At 41.1% G+C, this 26,009-nt stretch overlaps 1 protein-coding gene across 1 annotated transcript in view; it reads right to left on the minus strand.

Moving 5' to 3' along the window:
• Positions 1-425: 425 nt before the first annotated feature.
• ahr2 (aryl hydrocarbon receptor 2) overlaps positions 426-26,009 on the minus strand; it is a 43,071-nt gene continuing 17,487 nt past the window's right edge. Inside the window, exons 3-11 of the mRNA XM_034216887.1 lie at positions 7,896-8,062; positions 7,670-7,759; positions 6,645-6,765; positions 6,338-6,477; positions 6,026-6,228; positions 5,745-5,854; positions 5,441-5,582; positions 3,760-5,320; positions 426-3,677 (exon numbers count right to left, since the gene is read on the minus strand). Coding sequence (XP_034072778.1) covers positions 3,591-3,677; positions 3,760-5,320; positions 5,441-5,582; positions 5,745-5,854; positions 6,026-6,228; positions 6,338-6,477; positions 6,645-6,765; positions 7,670-7,759; positions 7,896-8,062 — 2,621 coding nt within the window. The 3' untranslated portion in view covers positions 426-3,590. The remainder of the gene's footprint in view (positions 3,678-3,759; positions 5,321-5,440; positions 5,583-5,744; positions 5,855-6,025; positions 6,229-6,337; positions 6,478-6,644; positions 6,766-7,669; positions 7,760-7,895; positions 8,063-26,009) is intronic.

Here is a 26,009-nt window from a genome sequence, read left to right on the forward strand (position 1 = left end):
TAAGACAATATAAGACCTGGCCCAGTGTTTGGGTCAGTGAAAACCATTAAAGGCTTAACTAGGAGCAGATTGACAAACAGGAAAGATACATTAAATTGCCAGAATGTAGAGATACAGTGCCATCTTGTGGACACTTCAGACTATTGCATTGGACAAAAAGTACAATATTAATGTAGGATAAATAAAATAATATGCATAAAAAATATAATTAAAAATAAGGCTTTATGTTAATTTTCCAAATATTTAAATGACAACATTCTCATTTATGATGAAAGAAAAGGGCCGTGCAAGTAGTTATTTTCGTCTCTATCTTTTCATTAACCATTAACTTTTCTCTTCCCAGCAAATAATAACGTGCATTTTTTACACATTTCCTCATATTATAATATTCCTCATATTGTTAAAATATTCAAAAAATAAAGCTGTTTATTCAGAGCCCGGAGGATACGGACACTTCTGTGTGTGATCAGATCACCTTTAATATGGTGAGCAGGAAAAGATTGACTCAAACACTCAATACACTGTCAGAGGCACAATAATGAAGGCAAATCCAAGAGATATAATATGCTTAAAAGTTACAAAAAAACAGAAAACATCATAACAAGAGGTTAACATTTGTATATGCTGTGCAGAAAATGTACAAAAAATGATGAAGGCGTGAGTCAGGTTAACGCAACAATAAAATACACAATATAGGACATCATGTATTTTGAAAAAAATACAAATATATATATTTATATACAGGTACACAAAGATACTGCAATGTGGAGCCTTTGCCTCCACGGTTTAAAAGTATAATAAGTACATAAGGCTTTTTTTCTAGAGGCAAGCAACAAGATATATTTTATATTTTGATATGAATACTTTGTGATTGAATTGAAAGCACACTTTGAGTCTTTTAAATGTGTACTTCTTAACATCCATCTGTGGTGATTTTTGGTTTTATTTTGGTGAATCTGCTGTCGAAATGATCATAATAGGGAGAAAGGCTGGGATTTCACTGTAATACTTACAGTAATTAAGTAGATTTAAGAGTAAAATACATGTTTTTCACTACTTTTTTAAATACTAATTGAGCAAAATCAGAATGAGAGTTATCTTTATGATTGCATTTCATACAAATAGGGCATTTTCGAAATGATATCGAGCCAAATCAATCAAAAAAACGACTACATTACCCAGAATGCCTTTCTACAACTCACTTGTTCCTATGATGCCACAAATCAACACTACAACTAGGAACTTCAATGTGACATGAATGCAGCATATTTGTAATTTTGTGAATATTCATATCATTTTCACACACAACTACAATCACTCGGGTCTATTTCCTGCTGTTCATGTGCAGAAATGATCGTAGAATTCTTTAACAAAATATTAGTTTTCTGTCTTTTCCCTTTGGTATCCTGCAGAACAAAGAATCACAGATGGCTTTATTTACTAGTCTTTTTGGTATTTAAGGCAACATTCAAGTCAGCTGTCACTACTTTTGTCTATTACAGCTTCTAAAATCAAAACCTTCTTTTAGGAGTTTTAAAAAAGTACATACAGTAAGTGCTGATAACTAGTGAAACTTAGACATAAATCAGATTTCATGGCTCAGTACTGATGATGCGACACACATTTCTTGCAATTCAAAGGCTTTCCCGTGATGTTTTATTTCCAATCTAAGTGCTGAATCGGGTTGTTTTGAAGAAAAATAAACAGACAATCAAAAAGAGGCCAATTGAAAGGCACTTGTTAAGCATTTGTTCCCTTATTTAAAATATACAATAGCTGCCTTTAACTGTTCTTACTTCTGTGTTTTTTCGCTGCCGGACGATCGTCGATATTCCCCGGTCGTCCGAGCCATACATTAACCACAAGGACAGAAACAGGAAAGAGGAAGAGGACGGAAATATGAATAAAAAGTCTGCTCTCATATTTAGTTTCATAGCGAGAGACTGACTATTCGATTAAAAAAAAGAAAAACGAATTTAAGAGACAGTTTTAAAGGGGCCCTGTTATGCTCATCTTCAGGCTCTTATTTACATCGTGTGCCTCTGCTGTGACATGTTTCCATGCTTTCATGTTCAAAAGGTCTTGTATTGAAGGCAGTACGTGCTTAGCTTTTACTCTCAGTCTGGGGCCATTCTAAAAAAGGACAATTCTTTGTTATTTAAATAAGACATAATAATGATTTCATGATCCAATATCTATCTAATCTAGAGGGTCCAGTTCATTTTGCGTAAGGAAGCTCTATTTTAGTTACGATTTCTATGCTTTGGGAAACACATTTAAAGGAATAGTGCAAACATATGTCACAAGTTGGCTTTGTGAAGTTAAAGCGAGGGCAGTTTAAACGATTTCTTTTGCAAATATTCCCAGTGGAAATGTGACTTTTTTTTCTCTCCCTAAAACAGGAAAACAACAACACAGAAATATAAAAACAAAAGAAAAACGAAGAACTGGCTCAGTGATGAAAGCTCTGATTGAATGCTTTAACAATATATAAAAGAGGCACTAACAAGCAGCTGCTTTCACTGAATCATCTTTAAGTCGTGATTTTCTTTCTTAGCAGGATGATTATGTTGTGCGTTTTCTTTTGAATACCCTGTCTGCGCAGTTAAGAGTTGAAATGAACGAAAATCGAGACGCCTTTTCAAAAGGACAAAACAACAACGACAACAAAATCAGATATATTTTATCCTTCTGAGCGCTCAAAATAAGTGAGTATGGTGTTTGACGGCAGAGGATTAACAGGAAGTAGATTCAGGCCCACTTCGTCCTCATCCTTCAAGTCTCTTTTTTGTATCTCTCTTTTTTAAGTGCTAATAACTCCAGGGGATCAAGCGGATTAAATGATGCATTTCTTCTGATAACAATGCAACAATAAGCTAGGCTGCTTTCATTGTTTTTGCGTTTTTTCACGGCTCAGCCAGCGTAAAAAAGCAAGCATGCGCTGTCTTACTGACTCATAAATCCAACATGTTCATCATGTTTTGAGACAGAATAACTTCCATATTTACCAGACTAGCTTTATCTGTGGAAGAGGGTCAATTGCAATAATGAAAAAATCTGCAAATGTACACTTTTGCAGGTAGATTCGTCGGTCATCATTGATTCGTAGTGGAAGAACACAGGTGTTTGGACACACTTTTACTGTTTTCCACAGTAAAAGTGGGTTTTTAAAAAGAGACATTGAGGATGAGGATAAAGGAGTTCATTTGGTGGATTTTCCCTCCTCCTCCGATGAGTTAGTCCATCATCCTGGCAGAAAATCAAGAGTCTCCAATTGATTAGAATAAGGTAATCGTCGGTAATCTTTTTTTCGTGGTATAATTCAACACGCTCCAAAGAGGGAAATGTCTCCTCTTCTTCAAAGAGCATCCGTCCTGAAACAAAGCTTTCCTCCGTGTTTCCTAACAAGAGGTAAAAAGAGGAAGGATTCGCGTCCTGTTTTGTCCCCTCTTCCTCCTCCTCTGGCACATTTCAGTTTTTCAGTCTGATCCTCTTTCAGGTTTAAAGACAGGAGTCTTTTTGATTCCTTTAATCCGTGTTTCAGTCCGGGTCGGGATCCTCTGCCGTCCTGGAGTCACAGCGGCAGTTTCCTATTTGTTCTCTGAGTAGTATGCGTTCCCATTGGGCAGCGAAGAGTAGGGGAACCCTCCGTTACCCACCACTGGACGGCTGTTGATCTGCGAAAACAGAAATACAATTATACATTTTTATTAGTTCAGTTTGAGATACAGTTTCTGATTGCTTTGATATTATATCTACCTGTGTCTGTTCGTTGTAGTTCAGGTACGGCTGCAGGAGTCCGTTGGGGTCGAGCGCCGTTGCCGTCTGGCAGGACAGCGCCGCCTCGTCGGGGTTGGGGATGACCGTCATCCCCGGCATGACCCCCGCCTGGTAGAAGCGCGGCGGCTGGGAGGGAATGGGGTTGCTGGCGGGATTCAGTCTCTGGGTGAGGTGCACTCCGTTCACAGGCACAGACGCTGCGTTCCTGAACAGGCAGCTGATGGAGGGGGGCGGCTTCATGACCTGCTGAACAGGAAACGGCCCGCTCGGAGTCTCTGGGGTCATGAACATCGGCCTGCCGTGGACCGCGTTCTGCGTCACCACCACCCCGGGGAGAGGAGTCCTCTGGAAGCCCGACATTTGGTTGAGGCAGGCGCCCATCAGCTGCGGCTCTGGAAGCCATCTTTGATTCTCGCTGTTCTGAAGTGCAAAGTGTCCCTGTAAGCAGCTCGTAGCGTCCGCGGTAAAACCGGACTCGTTTGAAATATTTTGGGTGTATGTTTCTGCAAAGGTGGCTTGGTTGGGGATGGAGGAGGAGCTCCAATGGTTTGCCTGAAAGCTGAACACGGGGTTTAACTGTCTCTTAGCGCTTTGGTCCTGCAGGCCCATGGGCAGGCTGGGGGTCCGCATCTGCAACTGTGGGGCCATTTGGTTCAAATGATTGCTTTGCCTGAATGCTCCGAGGTTGTTCTCTTTAGCAGCGACTGGCAGGGACCTCTGTGTTGTTGCCGCCGCAGGGGGGAAGGAAACGGGAGCTCCTGTGATCCCCAGATGAAGATCAGCCGACATGGGGAGCGTCTCCTGCAGGGTGGGGCCGTTGAGCCTCATCTGAGGAACATCCATGTGGGAGAGCTTCATCATCCCGAGGCCCTGAGTCGGCTGTCCGTTGGGGATCAGCTGGTTCTCCAGATCCCAGCCGAAGTCCTGCTCTGGGTTCTGGCTCTGGAGGTCCAAAGCAGAGATGCATGCTGGTCCATCATCGGGCAGATTGAGGCCGCCGTCCCTCTGCAGCTGCTCCTCCACGTAGCACAGGATATCGTTGTTGAGGATCTCGTCCAGGTCCTCGCTCATCTCACAGCTGCTCATCTTCAGCAGCGTGCTCTCCCAGCTCTTCAGCTCATCGGGCTCCACCTCCAGGGCCTCTGTGAGCTCAGAGTCCCCCAGGATCTGCTGCAGGGTCTCCATCATGTCCTGCACTGTGGCATCAGTCTTCACCATGCTGCCCACCACGGGTTTGGCTGTAGTGAGCTGCCACATGTCCCCGGGGACGCTGACGGTGGCGTGCGTGTTCTTGAAGGCGGCGTCGTTGATGGAGGTGAGATTCTCGCTGTGCTCGCAGTACAGCGACTGGTCCTGACTCAGCATGCAGCCCAGCAAGGATTCGCGGCTCACCGTGTCCAGCTTCCTCTGCTTGGGGGCGGAGCAGGGTTCAGGCACGTCCACGGTGGGGGCGACGTTGTACAGCAACGCCTCTCCGGTGGTGAAGTTAAACGGAAGCGGCAGCTGACGGAGGAGCAGGTGCTCCTCCCCTTCCTCATTTCTGCCAGGAGAAAATAAATCAGAACCAGAATACTTTATTTATCCCAGGGAAAATAAAAAATAAACTAGAATACAAATATTTAAGAATGTGCAATAAAAGATAAATCAAAGAGAGACTCACGTCAGCGCTCTCTGCCGGGCCACGATGAAGTCCGGTGTCCCCGCCTTGAACACCATCCGGGCGTTGGTCTGCACCCAAACCCACGTCCGACTTTTAGACAGAAGCCTGAAGATGATGAAGCCGGTCTCTCCGGTCTTCATCACTGGAAACGACAAAAAAAAAGAGTCAATACATTTGTTCATACATCAGCCTATAGTTAAACTAGTACAAACAGAACCAAAAGCCTGAATCAACCTCTTATTTAGACCTAAATCTTGATTTATACCCCAATATGTCGTTTATTTTATATAAACCCCTGACTCACTTCTCACGTGGCTGTCGGCACAGTACATCATGTCTGCAGCGTGGATGAAGTTGTAGCCGGAGCCTTTCATGCGGATCTCCACTTCACTGTAACCCAGAACCACCTCCCCCCTGAGGAAGAGGAAGATACAGTCAATTAAAAACACTTTAAATGTTTCAAATAAAGATCAAAGATCATGAGATATGTGAAAAGTATAGAGTCAGGTGTGTGTGTGTGTGTGTGTGTGTGTGTGTGTGTGTGTGTGTGTGTGTGTGTGTGTGTGTGTGTGTGTGTGTGTGTACCTGGGGTCGATGCCCATGGGAGTGAAGTCCAGCTTGTGTTTGGTCTGGAAGATGAGCGTCTTGGTGCGGATCTCCAGGATGGTTGGCGCCTGCATCGGCGTGGCGATGGTGAACAGAGCAAGCTGCGACGGCACCAGCGTCCCGTCCTCCGAGACCCGGTTCTGACCGTGCACGAACTTCAGCCGGCCGCGGAAGTTCAGCGCCTGGAGACACAGTCACATTTTTAAAGAGGCCCTATTATCTGTTATTGGACATTTTTTCGTAGCCTTTTTCATTCATATTTTTTTAAAACAGAGAGGGATGTTATTGTACCAGGAAGCCGGAGGAGTTGTCCAGCAGGCAGCGGAAGCGGCAACAGAAGCTCCTCTCCAGGAAGGAGGAGTTCTCGGGGGGGATGTTCTGTGGGTCGTACGTCACCACGTTACTGGTGATCTCTGCGGAGCTCTGCTCTCCTGCAGCACAAATATGATACAATATGATTACCTCTAATGCTTTTGGTCTTAATGATCATATTTAAAACAAGATCATCTGACAATCAAGCAAAGAGAAGAGTATTTTTAAGTATAAAACGAGTCAATAAATACAAATGTGTGTAAAGTAGTATTTGAATGCAACGTACCAGGGCTCAGTTCGTCCTGTTGGCCGCTGTTTGGCTTCAGAGCAAAGTGAAGCTGCCGTCTGAAGAGAGCGCGGTCGTCGGTGTGGATCAACTCAAACACACTTTGATGGATCACATCCGACTGAAAACACACACACACAAATCATCCTTTCTGTATAATATGAATGAAACATGAATCTACTGTACTGCATTTCCACAGTATAGTTATCATAACTTTAAAAGAAACCTTTTATGTGACTCTCTAGATATTCAGTTTTTAGATAAAGTAATATTAGGTATAGGAGTAATAGAGATAGTAACACGTTTTTCTGTTTCTGTGGTTGTGTTTCCCCTCTGGCACTCATAATTCCTGACTTCAGGGTGTCTTTGAACTCAGCAGAGCCTTCTGAGTTGAATTCGTTTTTAACACAGGAGGTTTGTGAGGGTTTGTTTGAGCAACAGAAAGAAAGAAAGAAAGTAAGAGGTGTGTCTCTCTCGGCACCTTCTGCACAACGACGTCTGTGATTCAGCCCTTAAGTCTCTGCCATTGACTGTACACAGTGTGTGTGTGTGTGTGTGTGTGTGTGTGTGTGTGTGTGTGTGTGTGTGTGTGTGTGTGTGTTTGCTCTGTACAGTATGTGTTTGCACTTGCATCATCGCTCTTGAACGCAGCTGGCCAGAACAAACTGCTAACAAAACACTGAGCTGTGGATATTTATTTATTATTGGTTAAAATCTTACATTTATTTATGCACAACCAACACTTTATTTTGAAAGTACTATGAATGGGCTACGTTTGTTTTACATTTTAAAAGTAATTTATAATACATTTTAATGCTTATCTTTTTCATATTGTATTGTCACTTTTAGTCAAGCACATATTTGATTTTATTACATTTTCTACCTTGTATGTCTCTTTTTAAAGTTTGTACCACCCTTTTTTTGGCGTCAAGCACTTCCTAATATATATTTTGAGAAGGCTAATAAGATTGAACTTCTTTATCCTTAGAATATTATTAATATTAATATTATGGGTCATGTTTTACCTGGTGGAAGCCGAGGAAGTCCTGTATGGTGGGGGATGTGTAGAAGATGTAGCCTTCAGCCGTCACCACCAACACAAAGCCGTTCAGCGCCTGAAAAACAAATATACATTTATATGAATGTGTTTATGTATGCATCATTATACACCAACCCAATTCCTTCTATGTGCAAGAGTAAACCTGATTCAGATTTCTCTCTAGAACACACAACAACCAACATGTGCGTTACCTGAAGCAGCAGGTCTCCCTCTGAGAAGCTGACTCCATCGATGGAGGTCCTCTGGGAGGAGGCTAGAGACGGGGTGGGGGGGGTCAGAGCATTCTGGACGTTTCCTCCGTACATGAGGCCCCGCTCGCTGCTCCAGCTGGAGCCGTTCTGCCCTTTCTTCATGGTGGCTGCAGGAGAAGAAGAAAATGTGACGGTCAGAAACTAAAATAAAACTTATGACAGGTGGACTTCATGTATTCAGCTTCAAAGTGTCAGAAGAAACAAATTAGCTGCAATTCAGACCAACATGTATTCATAAAATCACATTTTTAGTTCTGTTTGGTCAGCAGGTTTACAGAAAAAACGACTGACACTTTTTGTATGAAACTTGGTGAAAGGACGTAGCAGGATATCATTAAAATATGGAGCATATTCAAGTCACGTAGACTGATACACATATCGTTTTTGACTTATTGTTGTCCGTTTCATTTGTCCCGTTTTGAAAGAGCACACAGATTTCTGAGAAAAAACACAGACGAAGAAACCACAGACAGGAAATGAAACTTTTTACAGCTTTTACTTTTCTCCACCCAGTGTGCAAATCTCTGTGCAAAGTTGAGCAACATTTAAAGAAACCAGAAAAAGATGTGGGGCAAACAGCTGATGGTGTTTACAGGATCATTCCTACTTCGAATTGTTGGGGTTTTCCCTTTTCTGTAGTGTGTTTTATATGTTTGAGTGGTAAGCGGTGCTGCAGCACAGGAACAAATAGAGACCTTTTTAACCATTATAGCATGTAAACATGTCACAGTAGAGGCACTCATAGAACCTGAACATGAGCGCAATAGGACCCCTTATATATCTGGTGAAATGGGAAGTGAGGAAAAATAGAAAGAGGAAGATCTTTTTTTTATCAGGGTGGAGCTGCCTGATGTTTCCTGTCGTCTTACAACACCATCACTCAACTCTTCCTCCTCTCCCTCTTCCTCCTCTCGCACTTATCAAGCACTTTTTATCGGAAAAACAGGAGAAAAATAACCTTAAAATATCCTCTCAGAGAGGAAGCAGGTGGAGGAAACTGGTAAAAAAAAATGATGATGGATGAAGTGATGGAGGAGGGGAACAAACACAGTCCATTGGTTCATGGAGCTAATTTATTAAAGGGGCCCTAATCTGCTCATATATAACAAAATGTATCGACATTAAAAAAATATTGAATTATCTTTTAGACCTGAAAATGTAAAATAAAAGTCTTATTAATAGTTAGAATAATCATTAGAGTAGTTGCATGCCTACATGCTTTGCGGGCGGCTGGCTCCAATTATTAGCACAGTTTTTGTTCCAATTCTTCAATCAGTGGGTTTGAAACGCAATGCCTCTTCTCAAACACACACACACACACACACACACACACACACACACACACACACACACACACACACACACACACACACACACACACACACACACACACACACACACACACACACACACACACACACACACACACACACACACACACACACACACACACACACACACACACACACACACCACACACACACACACACACACACACACACACACACACACCCCACTCCCCCCCCGTCCTCCAGGCCAAACAAGGACAACAGGCAGAGCCACAACATTTCCCACTGGCATTTGAACGCAGCGGGAGACGTCATTTTGGAAGACAAGAGTCAACGTTTCTTTTTTAATATCGCTTGTGGAAATAGAATATTTTTGCCAAGAACAAAATGCAGCGTCTTCTCCCAGACCATCAGGAAAAACATGTTTTTGTAGCATATAGCGAAACAACATAATAAGTTATACATCCATGAATAAAGTTATAAAAGCAAGGTTCAACTTATAGAAATAATAATGTGATTAGCCAAGTCTGGCTCTGAAATAGTAGATTTAAAGGTCTGAAAACAGCTGTTGTAGATTTTCACACTAATATAGGACATATAATAATATTCCAAAATAATTAAAGTGGCCCTATTATGCTTTTTTGACTTTGACTTTCCTTGTAGTGCGTTTTTGAGCATGTAAATACTCTGCAAAGTTTCTCACAGAGGATCACCTTACACAAATATAATTTATCAAGAAGAATGAGGCATAAAAAGTATAAAGCCGAAATCTACAGTAATAAAATGTTCTGTAGCTAAAACAGAAACTGGACAGGATCCAACGTGTGTTCTTTGATGACTAAATGAGAAACCTTTACACATTTTAAGAGACTAAATAAGTGCAAATATGTACCAGTTCTCCATCAAAATAACAGGAATAATATGTGGTGTGTGTGCGGGTTGTTAACAAATATTAAGTAAAGATGTGTCGCCCTGAACTAAGAAGAGAGAATTTTAAAAGAGTCGTTGTATTGGGTTTCTGTGTGGTTGTAAGTGTGTGCATGTGTGTGTGTGTGTGTGTGTGTGTTTGTGTGTGTGAAATGGGGTTTGTCCGGGCATGCTCAGAGTGATACACACTCATACAGTATACACACCACTTATAGCCTGAGGCATTTTGGTTTAGTGGTGCATTAAAAGCAACAATGAGCTATTTTAGTACCGAAAAGAACAAGGCGAGACAAAGGATTGATTAAGACTGGGAGAAGAAATAAAAATAAAAGCATGTGACGTTAGGAAGAGAGTTTGAGAGTGCTAATTAAACTGTAATTGTAATAAGGCGATGAAGGGCAACAAGTACAGAGAAAATGCAATTTTAAGGCACTTAAAAGTACCCTTGATTTATGCTACTCTATGTTTACTCCACAAAGTTTTGGAAGTACTTTCACTCCTCTGCATATATCTGATAGCTTAGCATATTCAGATTATTAGCTAAAATAAAACATAAATCAACTAATATATATATATTTTGTATAAACCTGAGAGGACCCACGTAAGCGCCTTGGGGAATTCCCAGCTCTGTTTCTGACGTTGTTAAAAAACCCAATTCTTTGACCTCTTCTACCCTCAGCGCTGACGTTTTAACGAGGAACAGCTGACTTTTACCAAACTGCAAGTAACCCTCATAAAACAGGAAAACCCTCTCCACCTCTTCTTCTATGGTTTTCTTATAAAAAAAAGGGGCCCTGGAGGAATTTAAATACCCCCTCCTTAGCTTAATTTGGGTACTGTACAGAACGTTTTTATGATCATATTTCAAATAGCTATTGTGCTTGGATCGTTTGACAATAACTTTAAGAGGCTATACATAAGCAAAAAGAGCTCAACAGCGCTACTACATGAATCATTAATTACATTACATGTCACTTGTTAGACGCTTTTATCCAAAGCGACGTATTTACTCAATACTGTGGGCAATCCCACAGGAGCAATTTGGGGTGAAGTGCCCAGGGACACAACGACATGCTGACTGCAGTGGGGTTTGAGCCTGTGACCCCCTGATCCGAACACCAAGGCTCTATCCACTGCGCCACACGCCTCCCTTTAATGATATAATTACTTTTTTTAAGACTGAAAATAAGAAGCACTGCAGGGGAAATAAGTAAGGCTTGATCTATAAAGTGTGGCTCACAAAATATAGAAAATGCTGATCACTAAACCGGGTCTTTAAATATCTTGTTTTATCCATTCAAACATTACATGTATCGAATAAAGTAAAGCAAGGGTAGTGAGGAACTCAGAAATATAGAAAATGGTGCAAACTTACACTGGCTCCCCCATTTCTCTCTCTTCTATCATATTTGCGAACACAGCCCTCCCCCTCCGTCTGCAAACACCCGCTCCGAAGCATTTTGCGGTTTCTGTCGACTTTGAAACCCAAGAGCTGAATGGAATCATTGTTCTTCATCCCTTTGGACTACAGGAGGAGGAGGAGGAGGAGGAGGAGGAGGAGGAGGAGGAGGAGGAGGAGGAGGAGGAGGAGGAGGAGGAGGAGGAGGAGGAGGAGGAGGAGGAGGGTGACAGGAGATCAGAATCACCGACTAGCTCTCTCTTTCTTTTTCTCCCCCTTTCTCTCTCATTTTAAACTCTCCCCCCCCCTCTTTTCTGCAGGTTAGTACATGAACATACGGTGAAAGTACAGAAAAGGCCTTGTGTGGTTTGGAAATGGAGAAGGGTTTCATATTCACCGTTCCCGTCTTCTCTTAAAAGGTGTGTTTTCTAACATCTGTTCTTATAGTGTGGTTCCTGTTGTGTTGCTCACATTTGGGGTTGCTGTAATAATCCTTATTTGTTGTGCTATAATACACCTGGACATAGTGAGAAAGATAGGTCTTTATGCCATTTGGTAGAATGAGTAATGTTCTTTTGTGGTAATGGGAGTTTAACAAAGTATATGATCATTTATCTCACTGACCCTATTGAGTGTTATATTACATTGAAGTCCATGTCTTCTACTAAAAGTTACAGACAGTGTTGTTTTTTTAAATATACAACATATTACTGCAATTGAAGAGAGTTTGAGACCAAAACCTTTTAGGAAGAAGCATTACTTTCTCTTAAAGGAAAAACTCAAATGTAGCTTGAGCAGCAGTTTGGCAACATGTTTTGAAAGAAGATAGAAACCTGCAGAAAAGACAATCATCGAGATGTTTATCTACGCCCAGAGTGAGAAATGAACACAGGAAAGACAGAAATAAATGCTAAATATAATCCTTAATACTCACGCTACACTATTGAACATACTTAGAACATTTAAAGAATATATCCCTTTATACTGAGAACACCAGCTCTACATTCAATCTTTTAATCTCATAATTGTTTAGCTTTTTATTCCCACTCTCGACACCTGTCTCTCATCCCTCTGCAGTCGTTGATCAAATAGGCGTTTTTCTGTTTCCTCACTTCTTGTCTCTGTTGTTGTAACTGCCACTTCCTGCCCTGCGGTCTTTGTCTCCCTTTGATAACCACACATATTTCACACATGGCTGCCGCGCCCAAATTCTGCGCTGCCAGAAAAATGGTAAACAACCCGAGTGGTGCAGGTCAACAATACCTGAAAACACACAAATATCAGTCACATACAGTATAACCTGTTTATTTCTTCAGATCTCAAGAGAATCCCCCAACATGTGTTCTGATTGGTCTAAAATAACACCACACACATTTACTGCACAAAACATCCATGCAAATCTTGAAACAACACATAACGTCCTGGTAAAGTGCATGAGCCAAACACACCCACACACACACTCTGCTCCAGCCCTGACCCTGACCTCCCTACAGCAGCGGTGACCTCTGACCCCAGGCATGCCGCAGCGATAAGGCAGAGTCTGGAGGAGACGTCTCAGCGTTTACATTCCGCCTCGTCTGAACGACAGGTCACCCCCTGATACTGAACAAGACCCACCACACACACACACACACACACCACACACACACACACACACACACACACACACACACACACACACACACACACACACACACACACACACACACACACACACACACACCGCACACACACACACACACACACACACACACACACACACACACACACACACACACACACACACACACACACACACACACACACACACACACACACACACACACACACACACACACACACACACACACACACACACACACACACACACACACACACACACACACACACACAACTTTCTTTGAAAAATGGAGGACTAAGATTGAAGGGGTTGCCCCTGCTGAACATGACAGAGACTATTTGAGAATGATTGTCATTTCTTTTTTCTTTTTTTTGTATTATTATTTTTTTGTACTTTGTTAGAGTGAGAAAAAAGAAAAAAAAGAATATATATTATTATTATTATTGCATGTTTTGTTTCTGACATGTTCAATAAATTGACTAAATTGTTTTTAATTTATGTATTTCATTGACCCAACTGATCGTTACATTATATTGAAAAAAGTTTCTATAAGAAGTTAAATACGAAGGTAGGTGTTACTATTCTTTCAGCTTCTGTTTAAAGGGGCCATATTACGCTCATTTTCTGGTTCATATCTGTATCGTGTGCCTCTACTGTGACATGTTTACATGCTTTAATGTTCAAAAAGCCTTTATTCAAGACCCCAAAAAGAATAATAGGGCCTCTTTAAAGAAAAAAAATCGACTAAAAGTCCAGTATCTAAAAGCGAAAGAGTGTTTTTGGGCGTTTAAGTGAAATGAATATAAGACACACTATAAAATAAAACTGCAATTAGAGAAAGCCAAAAGTATTTTAGGAAGATGAATGCATTACTTTGCAGTTTGGCAGCATGTTTAGAAAAGGTTTGCACGAAGAAATCTGCAAGGAAAGAAAGAAAGAAAGAAAGAAGTACAAAGATATTCAGAAAGGCTTTTTCTTCCCTTTAACACAACAGTTGGAAATACGGCTAATTTGCTCTAGTTGCTGCCTAATCTCTGTCCGCCACAAACACACACACACAGAAAGAGAGACACACACAGAAAGAGAGACACACACAGAAAGAGAGACACACACACACACATACACACACACACACACACACACACACACTTAGCCTCGCGTGCGAACTTTCAATCCCCGGCATCCTGCACCGAGAAAGGAGAGGAAGGAGGCCGACGGAGGAAAAGACAAGAGAGAGGGAAAACATTTAGTGTGATTACTCTGTGTGTGTGTGTGTGTGTGTGTGTGTGTGTGTGTGTGTTGGCTACCAAAGCGTCTGATATAACTTTGAATGGTTTGCATGATTACATGATCTCCAATTTGGAACTGCTAACTGTTGTTACCCAGCAGACACTGATGAGGGGGGGGGGGATGAAGAAGAAGAGGGGGAGAAAGGGGGCAAGAGAAGAAGGATATAGGAGGAGAAAAGGAAACAGAAAAGATGCAAAGGGAGATGAAAGGAGGAGAGGATCGCGGTAGAACAGAGGAAGAAGAGCTGAAAGGTGGGAGGAAGGAGAAGTAAAAAAAATGAGGTAAATAGAGGAGATTTTGTAAAAGGGTGAGGAAATTAATGGGAGAAGGTGGAAGAGGGTGAGGAGAAATAGGAAGCAGGAAAAGGGGGGGGGAGAGGAGGAGGAGGAGGGAGAGCAATAATAGAGCAACAGCCAGTAATCTGTAATGGAGTTTGAAACATAATGTAGCCCCGGGGCTCTATCCGCTGTCGTGCCGTCGACCCATTGAGGACAGGGAAAACACACACAACACACACACACACACACACACACACACACACACACACACACACCACACACACACACACACACACACACACACACACACACACACACACACACACACACACACACACACACACACACACACACACACACACACACACACACACACACACACACACACACACACACACACACACACACACACACACACACACACACACACCACACACACACACACACACACTTGTAATCTACTGAGCAATAAAGCTGTGGGTAGGAGTTACAGGTTATTTTTATTGATGTAACATTTCCAAACCTCATTTTGATAAAATGTGTAATTTAACAGATTTATCAGGTTTCTTCTTTTCAAACTGTCTGCACGAAGTCTGCTTTTTTTAAAAAAAACGCTACCGCACTCCTTCCTCTAAACGTGCACCAAACCAAAGTCCGCACCACAGCTCCGAAGCAACAAAACCGAGCCCCAAATCATTCTGATCATATTCAAAGTATAAAACCTTCGAATATACAGCCAGAAATAATACATGTATGCCCAGAATGTGCTACAGCCATTTGTCTTCATGCAAAAACATCTTGTCAACTTCAATTGTAAGGCAGTTATTGTGATTATTGCAGGGGTAATTACAATCCAGTTTTAATGGTGATAAATAGTAAGTGTTGTTGAAACAGACAACAGGGAACGTTCAATCTTAATGTTCAAAAAGCTCTTTACTTTTCTCATACTGCCTGTGCTGCAGCACCTCTTTTCACCCTCTGTCTGAAACCAGAGCCCAGTCTGCTCTGATTGGTTAGCTGGCCGGCTCTGTTGTGATTGGTCAACCGCTTAGAGATGTCCCGCCCCTTAGCCTATTATGTACAATGTGTTAGGAAAACATTTAAAATGTCTTATTTTGTCAGTCCTAAAGATATTCATTTTAATATGATAAAGAAACTGATGAATACAAGAGAATCTCCATATTTGAGGGGCTGAAACTGAATTTTCTGACATTTTGCATACAAAAATATATGAACTATTATTTGATTACTAACAAAGTTTCTGCGGGCTAATCTTTGCAGTTGTACAAACAAATGAGTTTTTCCCTTTTAGTGCAAATGTATGATGGGTTCAGCCAGGCCTTTCTGCAGAAACACAAACGGCATGGCCCTGAACCCAGGCTTGTGGGCTGCCTGTACCCCTGAGCACTGACTGACAGGCCCTCTCAGCAGCAGACAGGCTCGGCAGGCGGCCAGCTGAGTTGCGTGTAAAGAGTTTATTTAGACAAGAGAGCGAGAGGGTAAGAGGAGTCGAGGAGCTGGCTGCTCAAATATTTTGTTCAGGCCTGAGGGATCATTTCTGCTGCACAGAGGGATGAGGTCTCACTCCTGTCAGAAAATCAAGAACCGAACGAAAGTCTAGAAATTAACAACTCACCAGATGTGGTATTTATTAAACTGTGTGTGTGTGTGTGTTTAGTTGGTTGCATGTGGATACAGTGTGCAAACATGTGTAGAAATACATACAAACAAGTGAAAAGATTGTGAGAACACACACCCAAAAGACATGACTGATATGCTCTGTTCCTGGCAGAGGGGTGTGTGTGTGTGTGTGTGTGTGTGTGTGTGTGTGTGTGTGTAAACACTATCAGCTGGATCAGAGGAGTTGACTTGCTCTAATGTGTTTTATGTGTCTGATCATGCCTGAGTGATAAGTTTCCTCCGCCAAACATTTTCTCTCTCTCATCTCTTTCACTCGTTTCTGTTTTTACTCTCACCCCTCTCTCCCCCTTCTAAGCCCTTTTACTCCCTCTTCTTAAAGCAATGCAGTGACCTGAGGGTAACGTCAACCAAAGATTTGTCTGTTTTTTCCTACTTTATATTATTTACTCTCCGTCAAGATGTTGTGTTAATATGGTGAACATTTTAAATAAAAATGCACTACAAAAATGTAAATGTTAAACTCAGGTTAACTACGAGTTCAAATGCATCGTGCGTCTTTCAAACTCCCACAGAAAACCCTCATTTCTTTTCTTAGGTGATGCCACGTGCCGCGGGCGCACGAGGAGGAAGTGGTAACACTTGGCTGCTACTGTGGTGCAACACACACACACCCACACTATAGATGCTAGGGATGCTTCATTATTTCCATTGATGCATGATGTCAGTGAAAGTAGGTTTAAATCTAAATGACGTAAAGCTACGTAGAACAAATTTGACTAAAACATCCTGAAAAAAACCGCAAATGATATCTTTAAGTCAATTATTGGTTGTTTTTGTAACATAATGATCAAGATAACAAGTCTAAAAGTCAATTTTTCTGTCAGAAATCCTCATTAATCGAGTCAGGAATCGAGAAAAAGTCATTTCTTCCTCTTTTTTTCACGTATTTTAGAGAAGTGTTGCTTCTTTTAAGACAAAAAAGACAGTCAATGCATTAAAAAACAGCTTTAACCTGAAAACGGAGCCACCCCGACGAGTACCCCGAAGCAGAGAGACAGGGAAAAAGTGTGAAAGACATCAGCTGGATGTTGAAAGAAACACACGACTGATTACAGATCAGTGTTTTCTCTCTGCTGCACACCTGCGAATAACACGGACATCTGATACACAGAGCCAATATTTGCCTTTTATTAAAGAGCAGATATCATCCAGCTTGGATCACAGCTGCAGAAAAACAGCCGGGAAACTGAAACAGGAGAATGTTTTTAATAATAATTTAATCGCATCTTATTCCCAGGACTGAATAAAGTGAGTCACTGTGGCTTTAACAGCTGCGAACTCTGACTTTAAAGTTTGTTTTTGACTATGAAACATGGAGGGAGTGACTCCTGAATGTATTTAGTTTAAGATAACCACTTTTGTTGAAGCCAAAATGCTTATAATCTAAATTCAAGCCTTTTGTAACGGCAAAAACTATGAATTGGTGCTTCTCTGCTGATGTTTAAGTGTGTTTAAGGTAAACATATCCCTTAAAACAAGAAGCTTTAAGTGAATACATCTGAAAAGGTCTGCGTGTTGCTCTCAAGAGGTGAATGCCGTCAAACAGGATGGGTTGGTTTGTTCCAGCATGTTTCTCAAAGTCAGAGTACTACTTTAAATACTACGAATGCTATTAGAGCCTCTGCTGAATACAATTCTACATTCATTAAATCTCCCACAAAGTGCTGCAGTAAAGAGACAATTAATCATGGATAAGGAGAAGGTTCATCAGACACGAGGGGGGAGAACAAAGAGACACAGCTAGAGGAAAAGTCCTTCAAATAAAAAGGCAATTTACAGATAAATATTTGCCTCCTGTAGGCTCTTGAACGCCTCATGCAAAGTGTGGAGTTTGTTTTGATAGGACATTTTATGTTGAAAATCACAGCGCCAGTCATCGTAGTTATCGCCTACTATTGATGTATTTATGAAAAGGAAATATTGTAAACTTTTGGACCTTTGCTACAGTTTTAAATCACATTACTGCACGTCAAAGTTTGGCGACACAGCAAGAGTTAAACTGCGTGCATATTCAACCGAGAAGGGGAGTTTTATTTCCAAAATCGTTTGTCTTCTTAGGAACGTCCTCCTAACATGTCACAGACAACTGGCAGAAAAGGTTATTTTCTGTCTCTTTGTGGCTCTGAACCACAATCTGCAAGAAAAAGGAAACTGCAGAAATGTGAACTCTCTGAACCTTCATATTCATTTCTTACAAATATGTGAAGAGAACTAATCTGTTGAAGCCAAACTGTATCAAAGTAAAAAGTCCCTCCACTTAGATGTGTTCTTTAATTATAATTGAGCAACAGACATCGGGCATGCATTTTATTTTCCTAAATAGATTTATAGTGTTTAGGAGTCAACCTCTTCCAATGTAAACCGTGGCGACAGAAGCTAAACAGAGCGAAGTGGGACTGGAGGCGATCAGCGACAGAGAGGAGCTCCGGGAATCAGCAGCCGAGCGTGACTGGATGTAGGACTGTCAGTCGAGCTGGATTTTCCAACAGAGAGGTTTCACCCCGAAAAACCAGCGTCACTGTATCTATGTCACGCCGACCACAGCGGAAAGTCTCTGAGACTGTACGGTGGCATCCTGCTGGAATAAATTATGTTTTTTATAGAGGTCATGTGATTTTTATTGTATTTTAGTTTGTACATGTTTAGCTATTTCATTCTATTTTTATCTGTGTTCGGTTTTTAAGTAATCTTGCAGGATTTTAATCGAGCAGATTTCTTTTAAACTGTCCTATCATTTAAAAATGGCTCCAAATCTGGTTATTTAAGATAATTCATCTAGATTTTTTGTGAATTTGCTCTACGTCAGGACTATATTTGGGCAATTTCCAGTAAATGTAGAACAATCAAACTTGTTCTGCAGCACATTTATGATAGCTGAATCTATTTATTTGATTAGAACAGTATTATTCATGTTGTAGATGCATAACGACGCCTGGATACAACCGTGAAACAGCTGTTTGGATTAGAGTCGTGGGTGTTACCTCTGAGCACATGTGCCAAACATCTAATATGAGACACTGGATCTGTGGGGAATCTCTCGCCATCCCTCCCTGCGTCGCGGCTGGGAGGTTTCATTTGGCTCCTAAATATACAGCAGCGCTCTTGGCTAAAAATATTTTCGCTTCAGAGCTCCGTCAGCTGCTGCATGAAGCCCAACAGGGAACACGTGAGGAGCTAACAGCTAGCCCTGCAGCCCTCGGCCTCCACCTAAACAAGGTTATCATCTAGTTAATGTTGTTTTTTTTTCTTATTTAAGTCTGCCGAAGTGTCCTCGAGCAAGTCCTGACCCCACCTCTCTGTGGAAGAGGAGAAACAGAACAAATGTTTCCCTATAAGAATAAAAGAGAGCTGCACTGCAAAAAACGATTTACTGAGTGAAAGTCGTTTTTTAAGCAATCAAATTACATATTGTATGTGCTTTTGCAGCCCTGTGTGTTACAATGTTCCATTATCTAATGATATTTGCATATATTTCCAAGTTTTAAAGATGATTTTAGGACTAAATCCAGCTCTGAATGACATCTTTTTGGAGGATCCTTAGGAATGAGTGTCTAATGACTCTTTTTTGCAGCTTCACACCTTAGAAATACCCTACAGTCCCGAATGAACGCCATGTGTTTCGCCCGGTTTATTTCTTCCCATGTGCTTTGCTTCCTGGAGGACGTGAAAGAGTTAAACGAGCGGAGTGTGGAGGGATTACACAACCACAGCCATTGTTTTGGAGTTCGGGCCGGCGGCGAGGAAGGCCGCTGAGCCGACATGTCTGAACCAGCTGCAGGAGGAGGCTCGCTTTCATCTGCAGGAGGAGGTATGTAAACATGAGGAGGAGGAGGAGGAGGATGCAGGGTCTATTTTCTTGCAGAAAGTACAACTGTAAAGGCTGCAGCAACTGTAATCATAATTTGTTTTATAGATAAGTCACTAAAGATGTTGGAAAATGCCATAAGAGATATATTTAAGGTCTTCTTTTGTGTAAAACATGGTTTACTGTCATAGAAGATGAAGAAAATCAGCAAATATTCACATTTTAGAAGTTAGAATCAATGAATGTTACGACATGTTTCTTTTAAAGTTACAAAAATGATCAATCAATTACCAGAATTGAATTGTGACATACCTTTTTACCTAATGTGATTTTGAAAAAACTCGTAAAATATAGTGAATATACTGTAAGGATTGTACACCACAACAAACCTTGGACACACTTGTGGTTATGTCCCTCCCAAGTGTTCTTTTACTTCTGGGTTCATTAACTATAAGACACTAATCAATCAGAGACTGTAAGATCCTTTTGTGAGCGTTAATTATCAGATTTATATCTGCAAATGAATCAGTTTTAATGTAAAATGATAAATTGTCAAGTAAAATAATAAGAGTATACCCTCCCTAAAAAAAAAAACTCCCAGCTGTGGTTTCTGGGAATAATCTCTGAAGTCAAAGCTGTGTAATTGATAGGGATACGAGCAACAAGGGGAAGATGGTTTAGAGTTAAAGATTCCGGCGTCATCGTCTTCTTTTTTGTTCTGTCATGTTTCTGCGTCAGCGCGCCTTTGAAAAGGATGCCAGAGAGAAAAGGATGCCAGAGAGAAACATATCTGTCCCCCAGAGCGGAGAGGTGAGAAGAAACATGGCGTCTCTTTTATCTTAATGAAATAATGAAGGAACGACGTCTTCACATCATTTCACAACAGTCTTGCACAAGGTTTTAATTTGAACTGAATCTGTTTTCACTCGTCCTGCTTCACTCTGACATCCATGACTGAATGTTTTCTCAGTTTCTCATTAAGATAAATGGCAAAATGTTTCTGCTGCACTGTCATTGGCTTATTTAAGTCTCACTGGGAGGTAGCTTGGTGGAAATCTTGAAAATGTGTGACTAAAACTTGGAGATGCAAGCGCTAAAAGGGTCCGTAGTGTGGCTCAGTTATAGACACATAGTCTTGAGCTGCAACAAGTTCCTGCTGCTCTACAGAAGACTGAAAAGGACTCACAATCGTCTTGAAAGTGAGAAACATTTCATCAAGTGTGTGTCTATGATTACAAATACAGTGTTTCAAAAGAAAAGCCAACTCAAGCTCCTGCAGCACCAAAGAAGATTGTGAAATGGCTCGTTTTTGGTCATTGTAACTCCTTCTGTCTGCAGACAGCCGTTACAGCTCCGGCTGCATTTAACCGTCTCTTTGCACTTTGGCAGCGTCTCCTGTCCTTAATGACCCGCTCTCAGCGTCTATGTAAACTCTCATTCATGAGGAGAGAGGCGTGGCCCTCAGCCTGCCAGTAATTTTCCACCATAAAGGTCTAACCGACTCACTTCCCTGTCATTAAAGCGAGCGCGCCGCTTCAGCTCCAGACGTGCAGCGAGGGCAGGGGACTCCTGAAAACCTCAGCAGCAGCAGCAGCAGCAGCAGCAGCAGTACACTCCCAACCCCAATATCACACTTTGATTACTCCAATACGTGATGTTATATGGCATTGAATCCCTCCACAGGATTCATTTTCAGGAGAGGATGCAAGGGGACTATTTTCTTGCTACAATGTCACAAATAGAGCTGCAGCTGATGCAACCAATACTTTCACTAACAATAAGTCAATACAAATGTTGGAATACACCCTAGCTGATATTTCATGAATGTCTCTTTTGTGGTCCAGTGTTTTCCCCTATATACAAATATTTTAATAAAATAATAATAAGTGGCGACCCTTTTTCATTTTTGATTGTTTGTTATGTGGATTTGTAGTATTTGTGTTACTGTATGTTCAATAGAGGTGTCTTTTTGCTAAATCTTGAGACATTGCCACTGTATGTACTGGCAGGGCCGATTTTTGGCATAGGCGGTCGCCGAGGGCGCCAGATCTGGGGGGCGCTGCTGGTTGCTCTGGGATGGGGAAAAACATTTTTGACTGTTGGCGCTAATCCTAATTTTCAGCCTTGATGTAACAACATTCATAATTAAGTAAATGTAACACCCTTTTCACCCCGGTTACACTTCATTTGCCCTGTACGATGGGCGCTGTAAGTGATGAAAATGGGGGATGTTGGCTTATCAGGCGCCCGCAGTTCACAGCCAAAGTGCGAGCGTGGGAGCGAGGGAGAGAGAGAGAGGGCGCACCGGTGCTGGCGCTGTTGTTATTAGAATCTGGTGCTAGCTGAGCTCTCCTGTCAGACTGAGAGGCTCAGTGAGGTAAAGGACTCTCTGAGTGTTTAGATAGTTAATTTTAGTCTAAGTTATCTCAGTGAGTCTCAAACAAATATGTGTTCACAAATTATGTAAACACATATTTCCAATCAATGCAGCCAAGACAGGACAGCCACACCCTCTCCACTGATGAACCCACAGGGGCATCACAAAGGCACTCCTTTATAATTATTAGGATAAATAAAAACAGGTTTGAAATAATTCCAATGTATACTATAGGACAGTAATCCAAAAATATTGTTTAAAACTGGAGAGATACAAAAATATGCATAAATAAATAGATGTTAAGGTAAAATAAGATATGAATGAACAACTAAAATAAATTACATTTATTTGTTATTGGCTATGGTAGGTTATTGGTTATGTTCATATACTTATTTGATTATTAAAATGTAAACCGATCTTTTTCATATGGATGTTTTAGTGTTGTACCCCCTAGATCAGGTCTCTAGTAATTGTGTGCTCAAAGTGCACCAGATTGAAGCATTTTACTTTAAAATGTTCTAAAAAAAAAAGTTGTATTTATTCTTTATATATAAAATCTCACCTAGGGCAGCAAATTGGCTAGAACCGGCCCTGGTACTAGGCCTCAAGAGCCTTTCTTGTGCTGACACATAGAAATAAATTGGCGGGGCACACTTCGCACGCGCACACACAAAAAAAGTCCACGCGCTCCGTGCTCACATTATGCTGGGCCCACGTGCCTTAGCACCGCTGCTATGACTCCATCCTAGGGGAAACACTGTGGTCCTTATATATATTCAACATATTTACCTTTAACAACAAGTGAAATGATGCTTGGTCTTCATGCCCACTAATCTAGTCTTATTTATCGATCTAAGATGTCCTAAACAGGTCTGTGACGCAGCACAAGACTGTCACGGTTTTTCACTAGCTAATAAAAGACCAATCTCAAAATAAAGATAAAAACAAGATCTGTAGGACGGTAATTAAAAGAAGGAGAGCCACAAAGTATCTGCACATCGATCATCAATGAGCTGCACACGTGTTCTCCACATGCTTTCAAACCTACTCAAACTAGTCAGCTGCAAAGACATAAACATTGCTTCTTTTTAAGCTTTCATTTGGTGTTAAACTGCAGCTCTCAAAAATGTGTAGCATTGTGTGAAACAAGCTTTAAATAAAGTTTCATTCAAAGTTTTAGACGGCATTATTCTGCTTTTGATGTGAAGGCTATAAAGATGATTTATGGCTGAATAAAACAGATTTAAGACAGCGTGCTGAAATAAAATGAATATTTAACTGATGTTATGTCTAAGATGGGGATTAGTGGCTTTTATTAAAGTCATTGTAATTCCTCACAGAGAGTCTGACAACAACATGTGTACATTTCTCCAGAGCAACGACTAAAACTAGAAACTGATCATGATTAATAACGTGAATTATTGCCATTTTTGCACAGCGTTTCCATCCAATCACATCGCTCCGCTGCAGCTACATAAAAGTCACGTCCAGCAACAGTGAACTTGTGAAAGGAGACGCTAAGATGTGGGTCGATGAAGAGGAAGAGGAGTCAGGAAGCAGCTTGTTCCTCGGAGGAAAATGAGATCATGACGCTCTGTAACTGTATCCTGACCCTGGACATATCTGCACTGTAAACACACTTTTAAAACAGAAGAAGAAGAAGAAGAAATAGGGGACTTTATGCAGGAGCTTTTGATCAGATGACATGACCATCAGCATATCGAGTGACAAATAACTGCTGAATATGTTACATTTTCTATTTCAAATCTACCTCCGTCATCTTTTTCTTGACTTTTGCCTTGTATTTTCATCCAAATGAGATAAATATTTGTGCCCAAGAGGAACAGAGAGTGCATGTAAAACCCCAGGCGAAGAGCACATCATCCTGTGCTTTCTAAAAACAACATGACTGTCTTTTTAGTGAATTATCTCCGTCTGCGCCCTGGTTTGAGGCCGGATCAGAGGTTAGCAGACACCTTTTCCACTTCGCCCCCGGGTGCTTCCTCTCGCTCTCACTTCCTGTGACAAACATTAATTCCTGTAAGACGCAGAGGAGGGATTAGTCAACACGTTTTACAGGTTTTCCCTGATCAACGGAGGAGCTCTCATTTATCAGCTTTTCTTCTAGTTTTTCTTTGTAATTCTGACATTCTAAGCTTATCATTCTTGATGCTTTAACCTCTTGTCTTCTGTGAAGCACCAAGTGTCAAAAATGACAAAAGTTGTGTTGTCTTACAGAGAGGGTTTGTGGAAGGTTTGGGTGAGAGGTGCGATATGGTTTGTTAAAAACTGCACAACATATGACCTCTGTACACAAATTGGGTTAAATAAAAAACAATGAAGCAAGGAGTAAACTTGTTTTCATTCGGTGATAATTGTCCGACAGCTGCTGCGTTTTAACCGTCACACATGAATTAAAGTCACTTTCCTCTCCGGTATAACGCGTCTTTCCGTCTGCTGTTGTTTAATGTCTGCAATTCAAAACCACATTTGCATAATGGAGATAAAAATCCGGATGAGGCGGAGTGAACCTCACACATCAATTCAGGTGTAGCTTATTCTGGTTAAAAAGCTGTGTTTAGTTACGCATGAGCAGTGTTATTGTTTGTTTTACGATTGTTGTCTGCGTGAGCGTTACAACCATAGACTGTATATATAAATGGACGTAGTGTCCGTGACGTCACCCATAGGATTCTGCAGAGTTGTCGTGAAGCCCTTAGTAGGCGGAGTCGGCCACTAACGGCTCGACTGTGACGTCAGAGTCTAATCCCGCCTGCTCAAAATAAGGGCAAAGGAAAAATGGTTATTAAAAATGGTTATAAAAATAAATAAAAATAAAGATTAAAAAAATAAATTTAAAAAATAATCATATTTGGAAAAATGATTGATTCGAAAATAATATGATACAGTACTATTACGTCTGGATCTCTGTGTTTCATTAAAGCTCTGCTCTGTGTGTGTGTGGAACGAGCCATTTTGTGTGCGTGCGAGAGAGAGCGCACCGGTACCGGAGATCGTTGATGTTAGCTTCTGGTGCTAGCGAGCTACGCTAACGGATATAAGGAGTTTTTTCAACAACAAAGTGGAGGAGAGTCCTCTCCTGTGAGACTGAGAGACTCAGTGAGCTAAAGGACTCTCTCAGTGTTATCTCAGTGGGTCTCAAACGTTTTGGTCACCATTAATGTAAACAATTATTTCCGAGGCACACGTTTATATGATCATTATAGTTATAAAAAAAGAAGAGAATAAATTAAAAGCAGGTATGAAATACTATATGACAGTAAAACAAGAATAAAGTTTAAAAGGGGAGTGATTTGTAAAATATCCATAAAGAAAAAGTAAATCTGTTTACAGTTCTGTTTCAAAT

Source organism: Gymnodraco acuticeps, unplaced genomic scaffold (assembly GCF_902827175.1).
Source record: "Gymnodraco acuticeps unplaced genomic scaffold, fGymAcu1.1, whole genome shotgun sequence".
NCBI lineage: Eukaryota > Metazoa > Chordata > Actinopteri > Perciformes > Bathydraconidae > Gymnodraco > Gymnodraco acuticeps.